At 40.5% G+C, this 20,200-nt stretch overlaps 1 protein-coding gene across 4 annotated transcripts; it reads right to left on the reverse strand.

Moving 5' to 3' along the window:
- Positions 1-2,871: 2,871 nt before the first annotated feature.
- On the reverse strand, positions 2,872-20,122 carry LOC145480705 (uncharacterized). Of its 4 annotated transcripts, XM_081459010.1 has the most exons (5): positions 20,054-20,088; positions 16,310-18,125; positions 8,107-9,241; positions 7,894-7,948; positions 2,872-6,982 (listed from the first exon to the last, which is right to left on the reverse strand). In XM_081459010.1, the coding sequence occupies exons 3-5, from the start codon at positions 9,190-9,192 to the stop codon at positions 4,290-4,292; spliced, it is 3,834 nt and encodes a 1,277-aa protein (XP_081315136.1). In that variant the 5' UTR covers positions 9,193-9,241; positions 16,310-18,125; positions 20,054-20,088; the 3' UTR covers positions 2,872-4,289. The 4 variants fall into 4 exon arrangements, with proteins under 4 accessions (XP_081315136.1, XP_081315138.1, XP_081315137.1 ...); XM_081459012.1 differs by lacking the exon at positions 16,310-18,125 and having other exon boundaries at positions 20,054-20,122; XM_081459011.1 differs by lacking the exon at positions 20,054-20,088 and having other exon boundaries at positions 17,937-18,990.
- Positions 20,123-20,200: the final 78 nt, after the last annotated feature.

Genomic DNA, 20,200 nt, shown 5'->3' on the forward strand with positions numbered 1-20,200 from the left:
TTGAACGTTGAGTTCAAACACTTTGTCAAAAACGTTGGAGGAGTTCCAGTTCGCAATTAAGAGACTGTCAATTTGCAAAGAGGCCTTAATATTATGCACATATCTTCCATCATGATAATTTGATAGCTATTGATTCTTGACGATCTTCAATTGCTCTGCTTTTCGAAAGCGGTAAAGTACTCAGGCACCGCTGAAAGATTACAAACATTTACATACAATCACCTGTCTTTTCCAACTACACTATTTGTTGGCGGAAAATGACAGATATTTCGATTGCAATTACAATGGGAGATTAGCGTTTTCTTGGATTAGACCGGCGAATAAGAAATAATCCCTTAAGGCTATCTTGTTTGTCGATTCATTTACAAGCAAGTTGGTAAGATTTTCAATCCCAGTGGTTTGGGAACAATTCTTTGTACATGTTCTAAAAACGTTGTCTCTTTTCCTTACTTTAAAACAAAGCCAAATTAATGGAAGAAAAACAAGTAAAATTATTCCTTGATGCCAGTCATCAGGCAGTTTTTTGACAGCTTAAATGGGGGATTATAATAAAATTACATTTAAACGAATTCATCATTAAGAGAGGTTTTAACTTACTTTATTCCTAAATTCTCAACCTATTATTACGGGCACTTGTGACTGTTTATGACTTTTCGGCTCTCGCTTCAAACAACCGTCAGAAATATGATAAAAAACCTTTGTCAGTGGAGTCAAGAGGCCTTTTCACTGAATCTTAAATAAGAAGGCATCTTAAGTAAACAGTTTTCCTGATAAACTCGAAAGTCCACTGGTCATGCGTAAATCAACGGAATCTGTATGACTGATTCATCCAGGCAAGTTCGTATTTATATTGCGATACCAAACAACCAGTCCTGCAATATTGTCATATGGCCAGCGGCGTTACTTGCAAACAATCTTAGCACTTATTATGTAATATGACAGACAATCTCGAGTCCAGAGTCTATCAGGCTTGGTCAGCGGTTGGGTTACTGACCGAGCAAGAGACCGTGACTGGGCTCGAGATTGCCATCATTCCCCTTACCCATCCCAGAGGAAAAGTCCATGCGCAAGGGAATTATTTCCTACAAGCTTCTCGATTATCCTACCCCTAAGTCAAGGCCTAACACCGGATGTTAATCGGCTAAAGCCGCGTTTTCACTACGACATAAGCACAAGCGTAAGCATAACAGTAGGGAGGACGCGCATAACACAAGCAGAATTTCTTTCTTCTTCTAGTGCCTGTGATTATGCTTTTGTCAAGTGAGAACGCGCTGCTGTAAGCATAAGCATAAGTGCTTTGTTTTACTGTATCGAGGAGATATGGTACCGTAAATAATGCAATTATCAATTCAGCGCATGCGCACGTGTGTATGCTTGTATACTTATGACGAAACCAAACGATCGCTTAAGCCTAAAAAAAGAAGTACGATTAGGTATTTACCGTGCCCAGACTCGACCAAAATTCCAGAGGGATGTTTATAGTTACGGTTATGCGAGGAGTTTAGTTTTGGCGGGAAAGTTTTGACATCTCTATCGAATTAGGCCCCAAAAACAAACGCTCAATATTTTATTCAAAGCCTCTTTCACTTTGAGTCAAGAAATCCGTGCGTTGATTTCACGGGCAAATGTTTTGCCCGCGCAATGAGAGAGGTTTTCTTTTTCTGAAGTGGATTTTGAATTAAATCTGACGATTCTTGTTTGAAACTCTCACTGAATGCGATTTACACGGCTAAATAAACTTCAGAAGGATTACTTTGGAATATGGCCTACATGGCGATTAAAGTTTTCACCCTTAATTCTCTTTTGTCAACATATTACAAAATTAAACAGAAAATTTATGGCAATCATGGAAGATGATTCAGCAATAACTCGACGTTGGGAATTAAAGACAGTCACTTAGCTGGGGAGAGAGACAGTTCCCGTTCGTTTGCCCCAGCCCTGGTCCATTCTTTTTAAGCAAGAAAAGCCACGATCACATCTTTAGTCCTCTCCCTCTCCTCTTCGTCCTTATCACAACTGGATCCACCTCTGCAAAGGCCTTTGCAAGTGTAAAGTATCTCAGCGTGATTGCACGACCAACGCCCTACGCACCCATCACATACCCCACCCTTTTAAACAAGGAAGAGGGTCAATCAAAGAACACCTTAGCGCAACTGCAGAGTTAGCATTTTTTATTTTGAGTTCGTTCGTTGGAACTGAATGAACCTTTACAGATGGTGTCATTTCTTTTTGTCAAAAGTGGAACTGAAAAAATGGACACTTTTTTGGTGACTAAGAATAGAAGCTCTTCACAGAGTCTTCAAGATTGGCGTTTTCACAGTGTAAAAACGCTTAATACTCTAGTTAATATGAAGAGCCCTTATTCTTTAATCACTTAAAATAATGTACAAAAAAACGCCAAGTGGTCATGGTTCGGTTGTGCACAGTAACTTTTCAGTATAAAATAGAGCTGAACAATATGTCTGCTCAGGCGTGAATTAAAACTTACGACCACGACCCACTGGAGGGCTTATAGACACTGTGAACAGCAACTTACAATATAGTATATTTGAGGATGCTACATAAACTCTACTATCTAAAATAAATGCCTTTCTAAAAATACATACTTTCTTTAGTAAATCTATTTTATAGTCCGCATCAAGACTGTTTAATAATAGATTACGAGCAGTCTCTCCTTTGCTAACGAGACTTAACTGCGAACAGAACAAAAAGTTTAAATACTGTACTAGAACATGTGCTCAGCAATAACGCTCGATTTCAGTCGCATAAACTCTACCATCTAAAATAAATGCCTTTCTAAAATACATGCATTCTTTAGCAAATCTATTTTATAGTCCGCATCAAGACTGTTTAATAATAGAAAAGTTTAAAAAACCTTATCATATTGCAGTATTTTTTTCTGGGTAGTTTCATAACTTAGGGCAATAATTCAGTGTCACCTAACTGCAACGTTTTCAACGTTACGTGATCGATTTTTTCAGAGATTTTTCAACTATAAGACTGGGGTCTAAACGACTTGCATTCAAAACCCAAGCGCTTAACCTTGACAGAAAGTACACACAAATCTAAAATTAAATCGCGGAGTCTATTCCCCGATAAGCTACATAAATCTACAAATATATTTTTTGGAAAACTTACAAAAGTTTCTCCCACAATATAAATTTCTATTTTGCGATTAAATTTCGCAAATTCGCAGCTTCAGGACTAGGTCGTTTAAAGCATAATAGAGCTAATTAACTCACAGATTCACGTGAATTTTGATTAAAAAAAGTATAAATTTGTAGTGAAGTCGAGGGTTCATGTTTTTTATTTTATTTTTGACTCATGAAACATGAGCAGTGAAAACTAAAAAAGTTTACTAAAAAAGAAACTAAAACTTCGAAGGAATTTAACCCTCGCCGAAAGATTGGCGGCAATCGGCTTTCGAACAACTGCGCTCAGAATTGGATAATCATTTTCGCTAATACTGCTTGTCCTTTCAAAGTGATTTTTGAATTTTCTCTCTCATACTGTTCTCAAAGAACAACATTCGTGAGTTTTGAGTTTAATTTTGACGCGCGATACTTGTAACACTATCACATTTTATCCAAATTTCTATTTGACGGACTCGACACAATTATTTTTCTAATCAACCAATGCGATATACTTACATCTCTCATTTTCCTAGTTAGCTACAACCCTAGGCAAACTGACATGAAAAACCCCTAATGTTCCTATGTAGTCTTGGATGTAGCAAGTCAATAAATAACCCATGCTTTTTTTCTTAGAAACATTAGATGAGGAGTGTAAAATATTTTTCATCTGTCCCTCACACGATTTAGTACCTAGAGTTGAATCTCGCGCGGAATGAAAACAATATTTTCAAAGCCGCAAGCATTGTTGAGCACTCACAATGATTGATACAAATGGACTCAATAGAATTCGATATTGGGTGCTAACGAGACTTAACTGCGAACAGAACAAAAAGTTTAAATACTGTACTAGAACATGTGCTCAGCAATAACGCTCGATTTCAGTCGCATTTTGCCGACGTCGTCTTCATACCTTGCACCCTCTCTAAGGGTGAAAGAGAATTGGAAAATGACTCACAATAAAAAAATAATAGGAGTGACAATGGTAATGTTCCCTAAAATATTATTTACGGTTAACTAAATAGCTCCATTTAGCGCGTTGAGCCTGTAGATTGACTAAAATAATAGAGAAAGCATTTTTGAAATGCTTGCTAGCTCCAAATCACGGGTCGTAAGTGACAGCAATCAGGAACAAAACTATCGAAACGGAAACATATCTTAAGTATCACCTTGTTCTTGTTCGTGATTCTGCATGTGAGACGATAAATTTGAGAAGTAGCTGAAACTTTTACTGCAATGTCGGCATTGATAGGGCTTGAGACTCACGCTGGAGTGGAGTCTTAGATGACGATCCAACGTACTCAGCTGGGCAAAGCTCTTGTCGCAGAAGTGGCACTTGTAAGGCCGTTGACCCGTATGAGAGCGCAAATGATTGGTCAGGGTTGACTGTTGGGCGAACGCTTTTCCACAGAACTTACATGGATACGGTCTTTCTTTGGTGTGGGAGAGTTCGTGTTTTCTGAGCGTAGACGGCTGGGAGAACGATTTACCGCAAAACTGGCAGACGTACGGCTTTTGGCCAGTGTGAGTTCTGAGATGGTTTGTTAACGTTGTGCTCTGAGCAAACACCTTTCCGCAGTACATGCAAGCGAATGGTTTATCACCCGTGTGTGTTCGTAGATGTGCCTTTAAGACTCCCGATTGGGCAAATCTGCGGCTGCAAAACTTGCACTGAAAAGGCTTGTCACCTGTGTGTGTCCGGAGGTGATTTTGAAGAGTGGAGAAGTGCGCGAATTTTTTGCTGCAGTATCGGCAAACGAATTTTCTTTCCTTTACGGTAGGTGTCACGTGGTTTGCCCACACTTCTCCTGTGCGCAGAAACAAATCTCGGTTCTCTTGCTCTTTCGCTGGTCTATCTGTTCCATCTGTGGTGGCAGAGGCTTGTACGGCCTGGAATGGTCTGTCGCCGTCATCACTGCCGTGAAGGTCAGCCCCGTCGTCCACGGTGGTGCTGGAGACACATCCGTGGTCATTAGGTAGTGATGATTGTTCTTTCGAGCTGATGCGTGGCGATTTACTCCTCGATGGAAGAGCATGATAGAAATGGCTGTTGCCCCGGTGTTCACCATGAACAGGAACCCCTCGAACATTCCACGAAGACTCGGAATTTCTTTCAAAGTGCGAAGTCGCACTTCCGTCAGTGGGCATACTTCGTTCTGGTGGGCCAGAGTAGCCCGCTAGGATTCGGGGCGAATAACTCTTCTGAGTACTGTCATAACGAGACCCGGTTGCAATGCGGTTTTCTGGAGTTCTCTTCCCTGTGGGAACGTGCTGATACCGTTCAGTTGCAGCATTCCCATCTGGGCTTGAGTCAAAGGGATGCTCCATGACATCTCCATTTGAATATGCAAAGTACTGGTGCGGGGTCCTAGTTTGGTAATATGAATTCATTTGATATTCATGTGGACCGTGATTTGCCCGGCGGTGCCTGTCAACAGGTGAATAAGATGATGGAACTGGGCCTCTTGGGTACACAAAAAATTGTTCACTCCTGTCCACAGTGCGGAATTTATTGGCTCTTTTATCATGAAATAAGGGACGCCATGGTGAGAACGTTTCTGAACGAATTCCATTTCTGCAAAAGTTTGGTCTTGCTGAGTTGCCCTCCAAAACACGATCATTGCGCCTTGTTAACCACTCATGTTGATCTGTGGTCTCATGGACAGGTTCAAATGAGCATCTCTCACTCTCATTACCACAAACTTCAACGTCTTTTCTTCCTTTGCGATGTGCCTCTTTAGACAATGATGCGTCGGGTTGGAAAGGAGAACTTGCATGATGATGGAAATTGTTGTGGCTAAAGGAGACTTCTTGTCGACCGTCAGCATGTTGAATTGGGTGCTGATATTGTTTTCTTGTCAAAGCGGGGTCGTTTGCATTTACCCTTTGAGGACGTGGTTGTCGGCTTTTTCGCTTTCTACTTCCAACAGCAATTTCCCGTTGACGAGCACAAATTTGTGTGGAGCTTTCCTCCCCAGCTTGAGCGTGGAATATCTCAGCGCTTTCTCTAGGACTCTGGCAGCGATCATTTTGGTACAACTGTCTCATACGGGCATGTGGAGAGGTCGACGTCCGATTACGGTGAGGACTCTCCACTGAGTCAGGAATGTCTTGATAAACCTTCCCAACTAGAATTCGTCTCTCCTCGTAGTAGTCGTGAATTTTTAAGGTCGGCCTACTCTCGTTTGGAACTTGTCTGGTGTGCCAGTTGGGAAACGTACCCCCTGATTCATGACCAACGTGTAAGTCCGGTGGACAACGAGTCTTTTGGTGGGAAGCACTCTGTGAGGAACGTACGTGTGGCTCGGTCCACGGGTCGTTGTAAAGATAATGATGTCGCCTCGACGCATGCTGACCTGCTTGGCAATTTAGACAAGGAATTCCTGCAGGAATGGCGCTACTTTTGTGGAACGGTCCTGGTAACACGGCGCTGCGAGTTTGGTTTTCTTCATCACCAACACCAAGCTCGAAAGTTGATGATTCGTCTGCCGTGTGGTTTGGTTGTGTTGGGAAATTGTGGCTATGCAGATTTGCCATGTTTCTCGGACTGGGAGCCGGTGAATCGTACTCAAAATCTTCGTTATTTTGCACACGGCTGGCAGATTTCAGGCTTCTTGGAGAATGCTGTTGGTATGAACTGCGCAGAGAATGACTCACTGGTACCGTTGGCACTTCATCGTTGCGAATGTTGACGCTTGCGTCTTGTTTCTGTCTATTCATGAACTGGGAATCGCTCATCGATGAAGGTTTAAAAGTAGGACTTGCAGTTGAAAGACTGTAGCACTGTACAATAACCGGGGTGCACTCGTCAGTCTGGTTCTCTATCACGGGCGAGCTTTCATTTGGAGAATCTATGAAAACAAATAGTACATCACAGTTCTCAGATGAATGCATAATGAAAGCAAAGCTACAATCAGCGCCAACAATTGAATATATCACAACAAAGCAATCTTAGTGGAAAAGCTATTGTGTACATAACATTTCAGAAGCTAAAAAAATTACGGCAGTTTATATGGCTTTCCAAGCGACAGTATATTTGGATCGAATAATCCGTGCTACAAAAAACAGTTAGTCTTTTTCAAGAGCAAGCGCCATGCACATTAAATGAAAATACCTTCGGTCATCAGAGATATCAGAATGAAGATCATAAAAATTGGAAATCAGCCGGGGCTCGTGCATTGTCGCCTTTGAATGAAATTGAAACCGTCAAAGTGCTCCGAATCCGCCATTTCGATCGTTGGTGTTGATTGACATACAATGCAGTAAAACTTAGGGTATTGCATTGTGTTATGAAAGAAGCAAATTTTAAGAAAGCTTTTCAATACAAACATTGAAGGTTCAAAGACAAATATTGACAATTCAGTTATCCCATTTAGAGGCCAGTGACTTACAAAAAAAAATCTGCTTCCTTGTAACAAAACAGAGGTTGCGACTTAATACGGTTGGGCTAATTTAGTCTACTTGATACTTAAGCTTAAAACTTGGTCAAAAATTTAAAAGTCAGTTAAGGCTCACTGCAAAAATAGCGCTGCCCACGATGCCAGCTAAAACAACAATCATTTTGAACTCTTATCACGGATCAACTAATATTTCTTTTGCGCACAACGAAACATAACACCTCTCTCAATATTGTTAGGTACATAAAAATTATTCTTTAAAGAAAAAGTCCCTCATAACCTAACCTTTGTCCACCATCATCATGAAAATTGATTTAAAAAAACAGACTGCCATGAAGTTTATGAAAAACAAGATGTGCACTTACGGGGAACAGTTTGGTTGTCGCTTTCTGAAGTTGTTTCCAATATAACGTTCCTTTCCTTGAAAAGAAAACAATAAATAATTTTAAATAGTGTAGCCCCGTAAGTAGATAAAAGTTATTGTCGAGATCCTGCCCCGTTATGCTTGGTGGATAAGTAAAGAACAAAAAATAACTCAAAGCACTAGCTTAAATCAGACTTGAATATGTATAACTGACCTCACGACGATGTCCTTGCCCATTTGCAGTTCTTACAACTGGCGAGCTCCATTCGCCCGAGAGACAAAAAGGGTCAGGGCGATTACTTTCTGGTGAACTCATGGAATAAGAAGACGACGAGTTCAGTTTATGATCTTCCAGTTTCTCTTGCATGCTCGGAGAAGGATCCTGACGAGTTCTTTTGTCAATTTGGTAGGGTGAGTCTTTTCCACTTTCAGCTGGTTGACGCAAATGATCTGGTAATCTCTCCGTGTTCTGTAAAATAGTGCGTTTGCTAACACCTGTACAACCCCTTTCTGGATGTCTCTTGTCTAATGTTTGGTTAGAAGGTGAGAGCTGACACATCGCAGAATCGCAACCCTTGTAACTCCAGGTGGGCGGGCACATCTGTTGAGGGCTCTCCTCGTCTTTCCTTTGTACTTTCCTATTTATTTGCACTGCAATATACGGAGCCCGCTTTGTATCGCAAGTGTTTTTCCGAAAACAAGCATGACCATTGAAATATTGTTGGCGATCTTCTGGAAAATATTGGCAGCGATCTGTGCGCGATTGTAATTCTTCGGAATAAGATGGTCGCACTCTTGCCTCACAGCTTTGACACCGAACCGTTATAGGAAGTAAACTCGATCTGTTGCTGTCCTTTCTTGAAAGGTTTTCATTGCATTGCCGAGTTTTTTGAGTCCATTCCTCATTTACTTCCCTGTCTATGTCCACAGAGTTTCGAGAAGCCTGTTGGTTGCCCACGTGTTGCAAACAGTGTGAGACACACAAATCGGGTTTTAATAACGTCTTTTCTGTTTGTTGACACGCTAAAGAACAGCTGTTATGTTGAGCATGCAGCACTGAAGAACCAGGCGGTTGCAGCAATTTTAGAAGAACTGCTCTGCACTGAAATCTCTCGTTTTCCTTCTCCGCGCTGTGATCAGACACAGGTTCGTAAGGTACAGATGGCTGGTTGGGTGAACCCGACGAACAGCAGCCATGTAGCTCATCCCGTTTTGTGGGAATGTTTGGCATGCTTGCGTGATGCCCGTGACTCGACGAATGAGAACTTGAAACACCATTCTGGCAAATTGTATCGTTCATTGCTCCCTCCTTAGTCTATTGTCCATGTTTCTTTTGTTTCCTCCACAGCCTGAAATAAAATTCAAAAAGTTAGTCTGAATAAACAAACCACCATGCAAATTTAGTTTTACTGGTGGGAGGAGTTGGTGATGCAGTGGCGTGTCGAAGTCCAGATCGAGCGGCCTACATTCATGGAGGGCCGTGGGATAATTTGTGTAGTGGTCCTGGATAGGAAGACGCATATCTTCCTATCTGCGTAAGAAATGGTTATAATAGCGACGCAATGTTAGGACCAATCTGCCAGAGGGGGGGGGGGGGGGCTGCGATGGATTAACACCCCATCCAGGGTGAGTAGCAATTCTCTTAGTTATTTCATTTTACATAAATCAAGATACGCTAAGGCGATGTGGGCGCTTTGATCGGAGCTCTGACTTAATTTTTATGTGATCAGTGCGTAATTTTCCCTTATAAAGTCAATCGAGATAAATTGCAAGACGAAAAAATTATCTACTCGGTTATCATCGTCGTCAACAGTCCTTGCCTTGCCATGGGACCATTAATAAGGCTTCTTGGACCCAGCAGTAAAGCGAATCGAAATCAATCACTGAACGAAAGAAATCCCAATACGATTATATATTTGCTTTGTGGCACTTGATTCTGACCTCTTTGGAACGATTGGAGGATACGCTACGATCTACTATAGGTTACAACTACTGAATTTGTTACGTTTCCAGTTTTTAACTCGACAGAGGAACTCCTACTACAGCCAATGTAAATGCTGACTTGACGGAGATCTGCGAATGGTGTTCTAAAGATTCATCATTCATAAATCCTGACAAGACAAAGCTACTTGTTGTCGGCCTACCACAACTTTTAAGTAGCTAGTTACCTTTGATTTTCATTTCTATGCTAGGTCAAACTACTTTTTCTAAGGACCTAAGAATATATCTAGATCAGCGTCTTTCATGATACTCATATTACTAAAACAGCCTCTATTGTTTTAATCAGTTAGTTCAGACAATCACTTTTATTGCTCATAAAAAAGATTTTGTATTCACTAAGCTCTTTTACTATATGTCTAGCTCCGTGAGCGGGTAAGATGAATCAAATCTTGCCCTGTGATTGGCTACCCGAGCGGGCAAGATGGAGCTATCTTGCCCGTTCGGGACTACCCGCCGTGTCCCGCAAGAAAAATTTCCCGGTCTCGCTCCATAAACTCGCAAAAAAAGAACTTGGCCAATATCCAGCCATCTTGACCAAACAGGCTTGGTCAATAACCCATATTTATTGTTCTTTGGTATGGGCCAACATCTTCAAAGCTAACACACATAAGCTTCAATTAGTGCAAAACTTTGTAGCAAGGATTATTCCTAAGACTTAGAAAATATGACCATGTAAGTGTGGGCCTGAAGACACTTGGATGGCTCAGTGTTGAAGATAGATTAGAGATCCATGACGCTGTTATGGTTCATAAATGTCACCTAACAACTTAGCACCTAAATACCTCTGTGATCAGTTTCAAAAGAGATCGGTAGTAAGCACTAGAGTGATGCCATCTGTAGATAATCTTAATATACCATTTTGTCACTTAGCAACTGGTCAACGTCGCTTTGCGTAGCAGGTGTTAAAATTTGGAACGGTCAGAGCAGTGACCTGAGGATTAGCTTGGATGCATTTAAAAGCAGCAGTTTAAGGGAGTTAGCTAATACAGGATCATAATCTCTTGGCTAATGTAAGTTAATTGATTAATTTATTTCTCTTTTTAAATTATTTAAATTTAATCTAACGTAAAGATTTGAAATAATTTGTAACAGTTTATAACATTGGTGCTGAAAAGGCCATTTCAGGGAGCAACAGTGGTATGTATGTAAATATATGTATGACAACAAGGAAAAAACTATTCTTAACTTCCTGCTGATTTTTGGCCGGACGGTTTCTTCTTAATACGCTTGATAACGATTTTTTTTTCTAGCTTTGCTTAGTGAATCAGAGCTTAACCATTATTAACTTGGTGTATAATGATCTGAATAAAATCAGTAATTTCTTATTTGAAGGGAAGAATGATCAAACTCCAATTTCCCCTTCGAGTATGTATGCAATGTCTTGAACACAGGTTGAAAGAATAGAGAAGTTTATCTACTTGAGAATACTTTCTTGATGTACTACCAACTTCTCAAAACTTGCATTATGATAAAATGTGTCAATCAGTGAGGAGAATTAACATATTGAGCTTCCAGTCGAGTTTTGAGTCTTGCTACTATAAAAGTAGCAATAACAAATTTTCACATAGTTAATTGATTTAATTTCTAAGTATGGTTAACGTTTAATTCCTCCATACGATATACAAATTTCAACCAGACGGGTAATTAGAATAAGAAAACTCATGAACAAGAGGGGATACTCGTGATGTACCGCCATATTAAAGCGCACTACACGATTGGCTTAAAAAAAAGTCGCGCCACCTTTTCATCCAATCAGAAGTAAAACGAAAACCAATCTTGATTGGCTAGCACACGTTTTCCCGCGCTTCGCTCCACTCCATGGATTTACTTCAAGTTTTGATTGGTTTACTGGAACGTCTGTGCCCTTTGTGATTGGCTGGAGTCTTTATTTTGGTTTGGCTTTGACGACTGAAGAAAACTGCTCTATTCACGGAACTGATATTATAGAATATGTTTTCTTTTCAAGGGACATTAAAATTTGTTCAAATCCAAACGAATTTAGGAGGAAAGTTGTTCCTAAATTTATGAACAAGAAGGAAATGATACTAGCAGCAGCATTAACTTATTCATGTGATTAAAACTTTGGCTTATTTTATTTGCCACATATAAAAATGTTGATCACGACTGATTGAATCAAGAACCGTTCCATTTGGCGCATAGTAGACCACGTTCGAGATATTGATATTCTAACATGGCTCCGACGCTTTCAGGACACAATTGCAAATTGCAAGTTTCTTTTTTGTCCGTCAATAGCCCTTATGCATGATGAGATCAGACCAGCAAATTTCACCACTTTTAAAATGCAAATTACAAATTTTATCGTGGACAAATTCCCAAAGCAGCAAATATGAAAAGAATACCCTCGAGGAAACAACACGAAGGTACCTGAGGTTTGAGGAAATTTCTCGCTAATGGGGCTTGGTGGTAAATTTTGAGTGTGTGACGTAATCATGCATAAAGAGACTTGGATACAAAGACTAAAACACCACCAAATAGAGAAGTTTGTCCTAAAAGCTTCGGAGTCATGTTAGAATATTGATATATCGAACTTGACCTATTGTGCGATCTCGTAAGGTCGTCAAAAACAAAAGGGACTGGTTCCTGGGAGTGGCCCCTGCCATGAGCCCTTGAAGAGTTTCCAAGATAGGTCTGGTTGACTTTGTTGTCTGGTGTGCAAAACCTTTTACGTTGCCGAGCAACTTTAAGAAATAGAAAACATGTAAAGCGTTTGTAGCTACGCTACTCACTATCTATTCTGTTGTAGATTGTGAGTAGCCCAGCAGTGTGCGCTTGTTAACGAAATGGCGGCCGCTTCTTTGCGCTTTTGGGAAGAGGAGTTAGATAAAGTTTTAAACGACTAATAGATTTATGCCAAGACAATTAGATTATTAGCTCTCAATTTCTATGCGTAATAGTTGCTGCGCCCTCGTCAACAATCACGCGATAGAAATCTCGAGCTCAGAATCAAATTGTTAAATAGATACACGAGTGGAAGTTTAGGAAAACGAGCGGTGATGCTGTGGGAACACGAGCCGACAGCTTTTTCAACGCGAGTATTTTCTTTGGGTTATCTTCTAATGAGTAGATGTTACTATTATCTTTATTATTGCCTTTTGCAATAATGGTCTCAACCTACAACGATGGCGAACAAAAATTGTCAATTTTCCAAGAGAATAAAAGCGCGCTCTTAGCTTTTCGATGTAAGATAGTTGTAGACCAGTTTGTGGTTTTCACCCTTTTCAAAGAAGCGGTGACTGAAACATGGCTTAGAATATACTGAGTGCTTCCGGAATGGATTCTATGCGAAACAATGGTCTTAAATTTGATTTATGATAACAATTCGCACTCTTTATACTTCACCTGGTGACAGAGTTTACCGATCAAATTTGAGCAGGTTGCAAATCTGCCAAAAACAAATTGCAATCAATTTTTTCGGCGACACTTGAACTTCTAGCAAACATTTTGCTCGGAAATAAACACACACACACACACACACAAATTAGAACCCTGTTGAAGTCGTTCAGAGTTTTGATCATCTACAACCCTGGAAAAATGATTTTTCATAGATCAGTCTTAAGATGGGGTTGAATTTTGCCATCCACTTAACGAGGGTAGGTTTTGAATGACGTTTAGAGGAGTGCTTCTACTTCTAAAATATTCAACCAAGCGTAGTAACCTGTACTAAATTTAACCTCTTCTCGGTCGTAAACAAGGAGCAACGACCTCCAGTGACAATTGAGCGTGTAGTGCATGGCTGTATTCCTTATTTTTAGCCATGAATATTTGCTTGTCATGATGAATGGTTAATTCGAGATATTTGACAACGAAAAGCAACAACAAACTAGAGCAACTGTCAACCGGGTGGAATGCATGACTGATGCAACGCCGTGCCAAATATTGGCTTTAAAATTTTTTCGTTCATCTTTGTAATGACTCGGGAATATACCGACCATTGGACGAATTTATTTAACCGGTGCCGAAATCAGGATGCATTTGTTGCCGAAAATTTGCGGCAGCCGTTTCGACGAGGCTGACAAATGCACACTTGTCGTGTGAGTTAAACGCGAGCCTCAGATTCGACAAAGAAGAGAGTAAAAATACAGTTGTTCAACAGTTGTGTGCAGTTTTGGAGCACACGTGTCCACTGACAATTTCTGTACGATAAATAACTTCAGATATTGTAACATCGTGAAGAAGCGTGTGAAACCGTTGTTCTTAATCGAAACTTTGTTTTGAGGCAGAACCGTACTGAAACATTTGTTTCGAAGGGAGCTGAATTGAAACGTATTAGTAACTCGGCGACCTTCACTGCCGGTTTTCACAGTTCGTCCAATGTTCCTATTTAGCGTTAAGAGGTTTCACTCGAGTTTTATGGAATACTGTTGTTATCTATGTCGCCCTTATATTTATTTTCCGGCGATAATATTCTTATCTCGATATTTTCAGTGGATAAATAAAACGAGATATGTTGAAAGATGGCTGCGTGTCAAAACAGAACTGCCGTAGATTTTGATGTTATTACAGCTGGAGAAGTTCCGAGATTCTAGGGCCGGCGAAAGAATGGGACTGTGATTTAATTACTCCTCTCCTCCGACGGATGTCTAGTTCTGTGATTTATTTATCGGTAGAGCAGCTTCATCGGCTCACTGAGATTCTATCAGAGCTCGCTCGCTTTCATCGTCCCCGGCGGAGGGTCTTACGTGGAATGCTGTTAAATCCTGGCAGTTTGTCACCGATCATCAATCAAAGGCTTAAAGTTCTAACGAGTTTTGTCTTTTAGCGGAATCCTGACAATTGTTTTTAGACAATATTTCTTCGCGTTAACAAACGAGTGACAAAAAGGGAGTAAAATATTCTTTATTGTCGATTAGCAAATTTATGCAAAGTCTTCCAGACACTGTCGTTTTTAAGCATTTTCACCAATAAAAGTTGTGCGAAGACGATGAGTTCAAGGGCAAAGAAAAAAATCGCGAATGTTGTTAGAATCTGCAACTTTTACCTAATTCAAAGCAGATTCCGAATCATTGAATGTTTCAGTTTCGGAGGTCCAGTCTTTCTGGAGTCCGAAACACAAAACATCTTTTGACAAATTGATACCTAATTTGCTATTCACTCAGGCTTTCAAAACGTGGCCTTGCCAAAAATACATTCCCTTGTTCAACGTGATTGAGGATGTATAGCGATTTTCCGGCCTCCCCCTCCCCCCAACTACCTACCTTGGTTTGCCTTGAAGAGAACGCCTTGCGTTGAAGACGATAATAAGGCACTCGATTTACCAAGCGAGATAACATTTAGGTTTAACGCCCATAACGACATGTTAGTTAGCAGGCATAGGTCTGAGCACTATGGCTTTTCCGTCTTGCTCAACGAGCCGTGTTTTGTCTTAGGAATATTCAAATGAACTTAGCTGATAGGAGCTTTCATTGGTTATCAGTGGCAAAACAGCCGGGGGTAAAACTGTCACGTGCGGTTGCTACAACAACAACTGAATGGAATTTTACTAAATAACGCCCAACATTTTCAAATTTACCCTCGCTAAACAAACAAAATAAAAATTTTTCGCTCAATAGCTACTTCACCCGTTACAATTTATGAAAAAAAATGACTTTCGAGTCGGGCACCTTGCGCTAAATTGGGGTAGTGCGGTCTGAGCCTTGCCCTCTCAAACAATTACTTTTTTCTATTTGTCCATTTGTTAGACTACTATAACAAAGGATTTTCAGCACGAGAGATCACGAACTGTGGAAATTTTTACGGCTACTCATAAATTACGTTCATAGAAACCAAGAAGAGGTCGGTATTTGGTGGGCTGTATTTACAACTCGCCAGGAGAGCTTTCTTTCGACTGTCTTGCTTTGAATTTGAGTTTCCTGAAATTTAAACAGGTGGTTCAAGGAGACACAAACTTGTGACCATGAAAAGACGGTTCTATTGTCTACGGTCTGCTTTGAATGATTCATGAAAAGTGGCAAATTGCCCAAACAACTCTCCGTCCTTTCTATCATAACGCGAACCATCTAATGTCTTGAAAGGGAAGTTTTTTCTCTTTCGTTTTTTTTCTTTTTCACTTACAGAACATTCATAGACCGCGAGAGCTTGATCAGTTAACCATATCGCCTTGCTAACGGTTGAGTTGTTTCACCGCCACTGGTCTGTCGCAATGAAATGTATTCAAACAAAAAAGTCTCCTTTAATTACTTTTGGAAATACACCCAAATTATTAACACGAGAGCGGTCGAACATACGTAATTATCCCCGTACTCTTAACGGAAAACATAGTGCGTCGAGCATATTGTGTAGAGGATGCCCACATATTACATCTAAGAATCAAAAGTTTGTTTTGTCTTCTTCGCCATAGAGAGAGAGCGCGAGACAACTGCCATATGGTTTAGATACGACAATGTTTTTAAACTAACCTTTCGCAGGGTCTCAATTCGGCGCGTAGAAACCAACATATCAAATAGTACACATTTCCGAGCGTATGGCAACCCAATAACGATATTTGCTGAGGCTGATTAGATTGGGAGAAAAATTCTACGGCCATGTGATTATCGCTCTCGGCTGTCTGTAAAACAAGAATTTATCGCAGAGTGGCTATGAAAGTCAGAGATCTCGGGGATGTTAAAATTAGCTGGTACCAGTTAAAAGCTGCCTGCAGGCAAAAGTTGAAAACCAGCCGATTCTTTGTTTGCCACACGATCTCGCCAGCAAACATTCTTTAACTTTTTATTAATTCCTTTTTCTCCAGTTTCTTGTATTGAAAACGCTGCGTTCAATTTAAACAAGAATGTTTTTTTTTTTGTTTCAGCTGTTGAGTAGTAACAGTCACCGCTGGAAAATACTTTCGCTATGAATTATTACAAATTCGCCACAGGGAGTCTTTCAATTCGCGCAAGAAATGATAGAGAATAAATAACGATTTCTGATCCGTTTGTTAAGATACTCACGAGATCGTGGCCTTCTTTTTGCCCACGAGCCAAACCGAAATAAACGCTAAAGAAGGACTTACAAGTAGAGCGAAATTGCAAACAGTTTAAATTAGATGACGTGGTGCTTCTATCTGAAGTGTTAAGAGAACTATTCTCAGGCTGGTACACAGTCAGGTTATCTCCGCGTTATCCCTTGAGATCTGTGTTTTACCTATTTCAATAGTAGCGTATTGTTGTTTGGATTTTGTAATGTCTGCGTGATCTGCACGAGACAAATTAAAACTTTTAGCCTTGCAGAGCTTTTTTAATTGTTGTCACGCACATGTCATATGCTAATACGCTTAATTAAAATAACAAAGTGTCAATGTTAGTGTCTGGTTTGGCGACGCGGCTGCCTTTTGAGCAGTAAGGGTTTATCCGAACTGACGAACATTGCCGAACAACTTACGACGGGGTTGCCAGACATTGTTGGTGTTCTGATTTTCAGTTTGTTTCGACTGCTTGCAATGCGAGATTTTCAAGCACAAACCTAAAACTAAGTTTACCTTGCTCTTTACATTTAGACAGCCAAAAAGTGTCAGCAACGTAGCATTTTATTGACAAAGGCACGTGGCTACCTGTTCAAAGGGCCAGAATGAGCTCTGTGGTTGCTAGCGTAGAACTGCCAGATTGAAAACAAAACAACTATTTGTGTTTTGGGTATCAGCTGTACAAGACCCAGTAACTCGCTGGTTTGCGGCCACCTTGTTTCAATGGCTTCTTCCTTTCGGTCGGAACGAAAGTTCAGTCGGCCATTTCGTTGTTCAAGAGCCCATTTAAAACGACCACTCCTTTGACTTTGGTGGCTCTACTGTGTTCAGTATCGGGGTGGTTCTATTCAAGGTTTTCTGATAAGAAAATGACTGACTGAGCTATTGCTTAAGCCCAAAGTGAAAGTTGTTGTTCGAGTCAAGGTGGTCTTAAGGCGCGGCTTAATAAACTGGAAAAATGGCTCTCTCTCACCTTTTTGTCTGAATTTTGTTTGCTATGATTTTCCAAGCCTGGATTATTTGATCAGAGTTTGAAGCTATTACCGACAAGGGCTGTTTACCATTTACCCAAAAACTGTGCTCACCGTTTGCAATTCTTCACCGCCATCTTGAAATTATGATCAGGTCGAACTCATCCAAACCGTTGACGAACCGGTTTCTCCAGTGTAAATGGGGAACTACCAAGATATTCTTGATAAATATCTTGGCATCTCATTCACACAGAGCAGCGACGGATGACCTCGTGCGTTCGCAAACTGGTCGATCAGTGAAGCCTGTGGGCACAAAATAAGGTGCACCTTGATTTGAGTCAATCTATTTTCTTTCAGAAACCCGAAGTTTGACAGCTCTTCTGCAATGGCGGAATTTCAGGCATCCCTCACCCTCATCCTCATCGGGTCCATGGGGACTCTTGAGGCCGGGTGGAATTTCAGGCATGGCTAGACTAAATCCGCATTGCTCGGATCGCAGTACAAGAACAGTTTCGGATATTTAAATTTATATACATATAAATTTATATACATATATTTTTACCAAACAGATGGCTGGCTCGCTAGGTCTGAGAAGTGAATTAGAAAAATTATCCATCCAGGCTTGCTTATTCACGACATTTATGTTTTGTTAAAAGCGGAGTAAAAAAAATAATAACTGACCTTGTCCAGTTCTCTTAGTACCCGCCCTGATAAGCGAACGCAAAGCGGCCGGAATTCAAAATGAACAATACTTTCGATCCGGAGTCCGACATGCTAAACATCAGTTACGTAATCACACCAAGCGTTTATTTTTTCTCTTCTTCCTCGCTCGAGCTTTTGCACGGTCATGCTTTCATCCCATGCATTATCAGTTCTTATTCCGGTTTGACTTTTAGGGCCTGGCCGGACAGTTTGCAACCTAGGCAAACGTTGACAAGAGCCTTTGAACAGGATTAAGGGATATGCATTTATCCCACTTTGGGGGTCAAAGAACGCTTCAGCAACGCTGAAGTTCGTAAATAATTCACTTACGAACGCTTAATGGTCAACGGTCACTGCACAAAATAAGACGAGCCTTTTTGTTGCGAATAAAATACTAGCTGTAGATCATTGTGACTGAAATTGACAGGATTACTTTTTGCCCAAGCAGCTGGAGTGGTAACTCGAACCCGCGAATTGTGACAGCAGCCGGGTCCCATTTCTCCTTTGTTTCGTGCAACTTGGCTCGCAACAAATTTCTAGAAAAACTCCTACGAGGTGCGGCACACCGCACCTTCGTCACTGTAGTGATATCACAGTCAAGTTCGACTTCTGCAACGTTCTGCTATAGCAATGTTTGAAGTCGTGGATCTTTTTTTTTTTTTTTTGCTTTGGTACACCAAACGCAATTTCTAGTGAGAAAACCGAAGTTGAAGGCATCTTCCCCGTATAACACACAGTCAGCGACCTCCCTAAAGTTTCAAGTTGTTCCACGTTTGAATTAGAGCGAGAAAAATAAGATCATTTTGGCAAATTTAGAGCTGTAATGGGTAATAAATACAATGACTGCAAGCACTATCCAACTAGGTTGACCTATTCACCACTGACGGCTTTCTCCACTGTCCCAAATCCGAAAATTAAACGTGTTCAGAGTTAATCTAGTCAAATGCTTTACAAGCAAAATTTGCAAAAACATTCCTCTTTACTTTGCAAAGAAAAGAGGAGGGACTACACAGAGACACAAAATAGGCATGGTCTTATTGCTAAAGCCCTTTGTTACGTGATTTCGCCAACTAACTTGATGGAGCAAAATCATGATATGCATTGAATGATAACAAGAGAAACTTATAACTGACGAATCTTCATAACAGTGTCACTGAAGGTGAAGGTATAGACAGGCATTGATCAAAAACGGGACGGTTTAAGTTTAAGGTTTTGCTCTGAACATTGTGTTGTGAGACTCGGCTACTAAAGGAAGCAGCCAAAACGATGCTGTTTTATAATTTTTAAAGGAAGAGGAATCTCAGCTGGGCAGGCAAAGAAGTCAACACCTTCGAGGGAATCAGATGTATTCGGTACATATTGCAACCCAACTCTTTTAGTTTACTCATCAGTAGTCGTAAAAATAAAATAAGATAACAAAATACACAAAAATGTGAAAATACGAAGCTCTAAGAAGCTCTGAATCGTATTTTCATAACTCTGGCTAAAACGACAGTTCATCAAGGTAAGTCGCACAGTCAAATACTTACATGATCGATGAAGTTGTTACATTTGGCCTACTGTGCAACAGAGAGGAAATATTTTCCTATCAGTTTTCTTTTGGAACCATCAAGTTGAATGGAATCTTGGATCTTTGAACGCTATTAATAGGATAAAAAAGTTGTTTTGTTGTTTGT

Source organism: Orbicella franksi, chromosome 3 (assembly GCF_964199315.1).
Source record: "Orbicella franksi chromosome 3, jaOrbFran1.1, whole genome shotgun sequence".
In the NCBI taxonomy this organism is placed as follows: domain Eukaryota; kingdom Metazoa; phylum Cnidaria; class Anthozoa; order Scleractinia; family Merulinidae; genus Orbicella; species Orbicella franksi.

Bases quoted from the DNA above. Each gene is read 5' to 3' on its own strand.
- LOC145480705 (XM_081459012.1), bottom strand. From the start codon at position 9,192: ATGAACGATACAATTTGCCAGAATGGTGTTTCAAGTTCTCATTCGTCG. The intron at 7,949-8,106 runs GTCAGTTATACA...TTTCTTTTCAAG, and splicing joins GGCAAGGACATCGTCGTGAG to GAAAGGAACGTTATATTGGA. The intron at 6,983-7,893 runs GTAAGTGCACAT...TTGTTTTCATAG, and splicing joins CGACAACCAAACTGTTCCCC to ATTCTCCAAATGAAAGCTCG.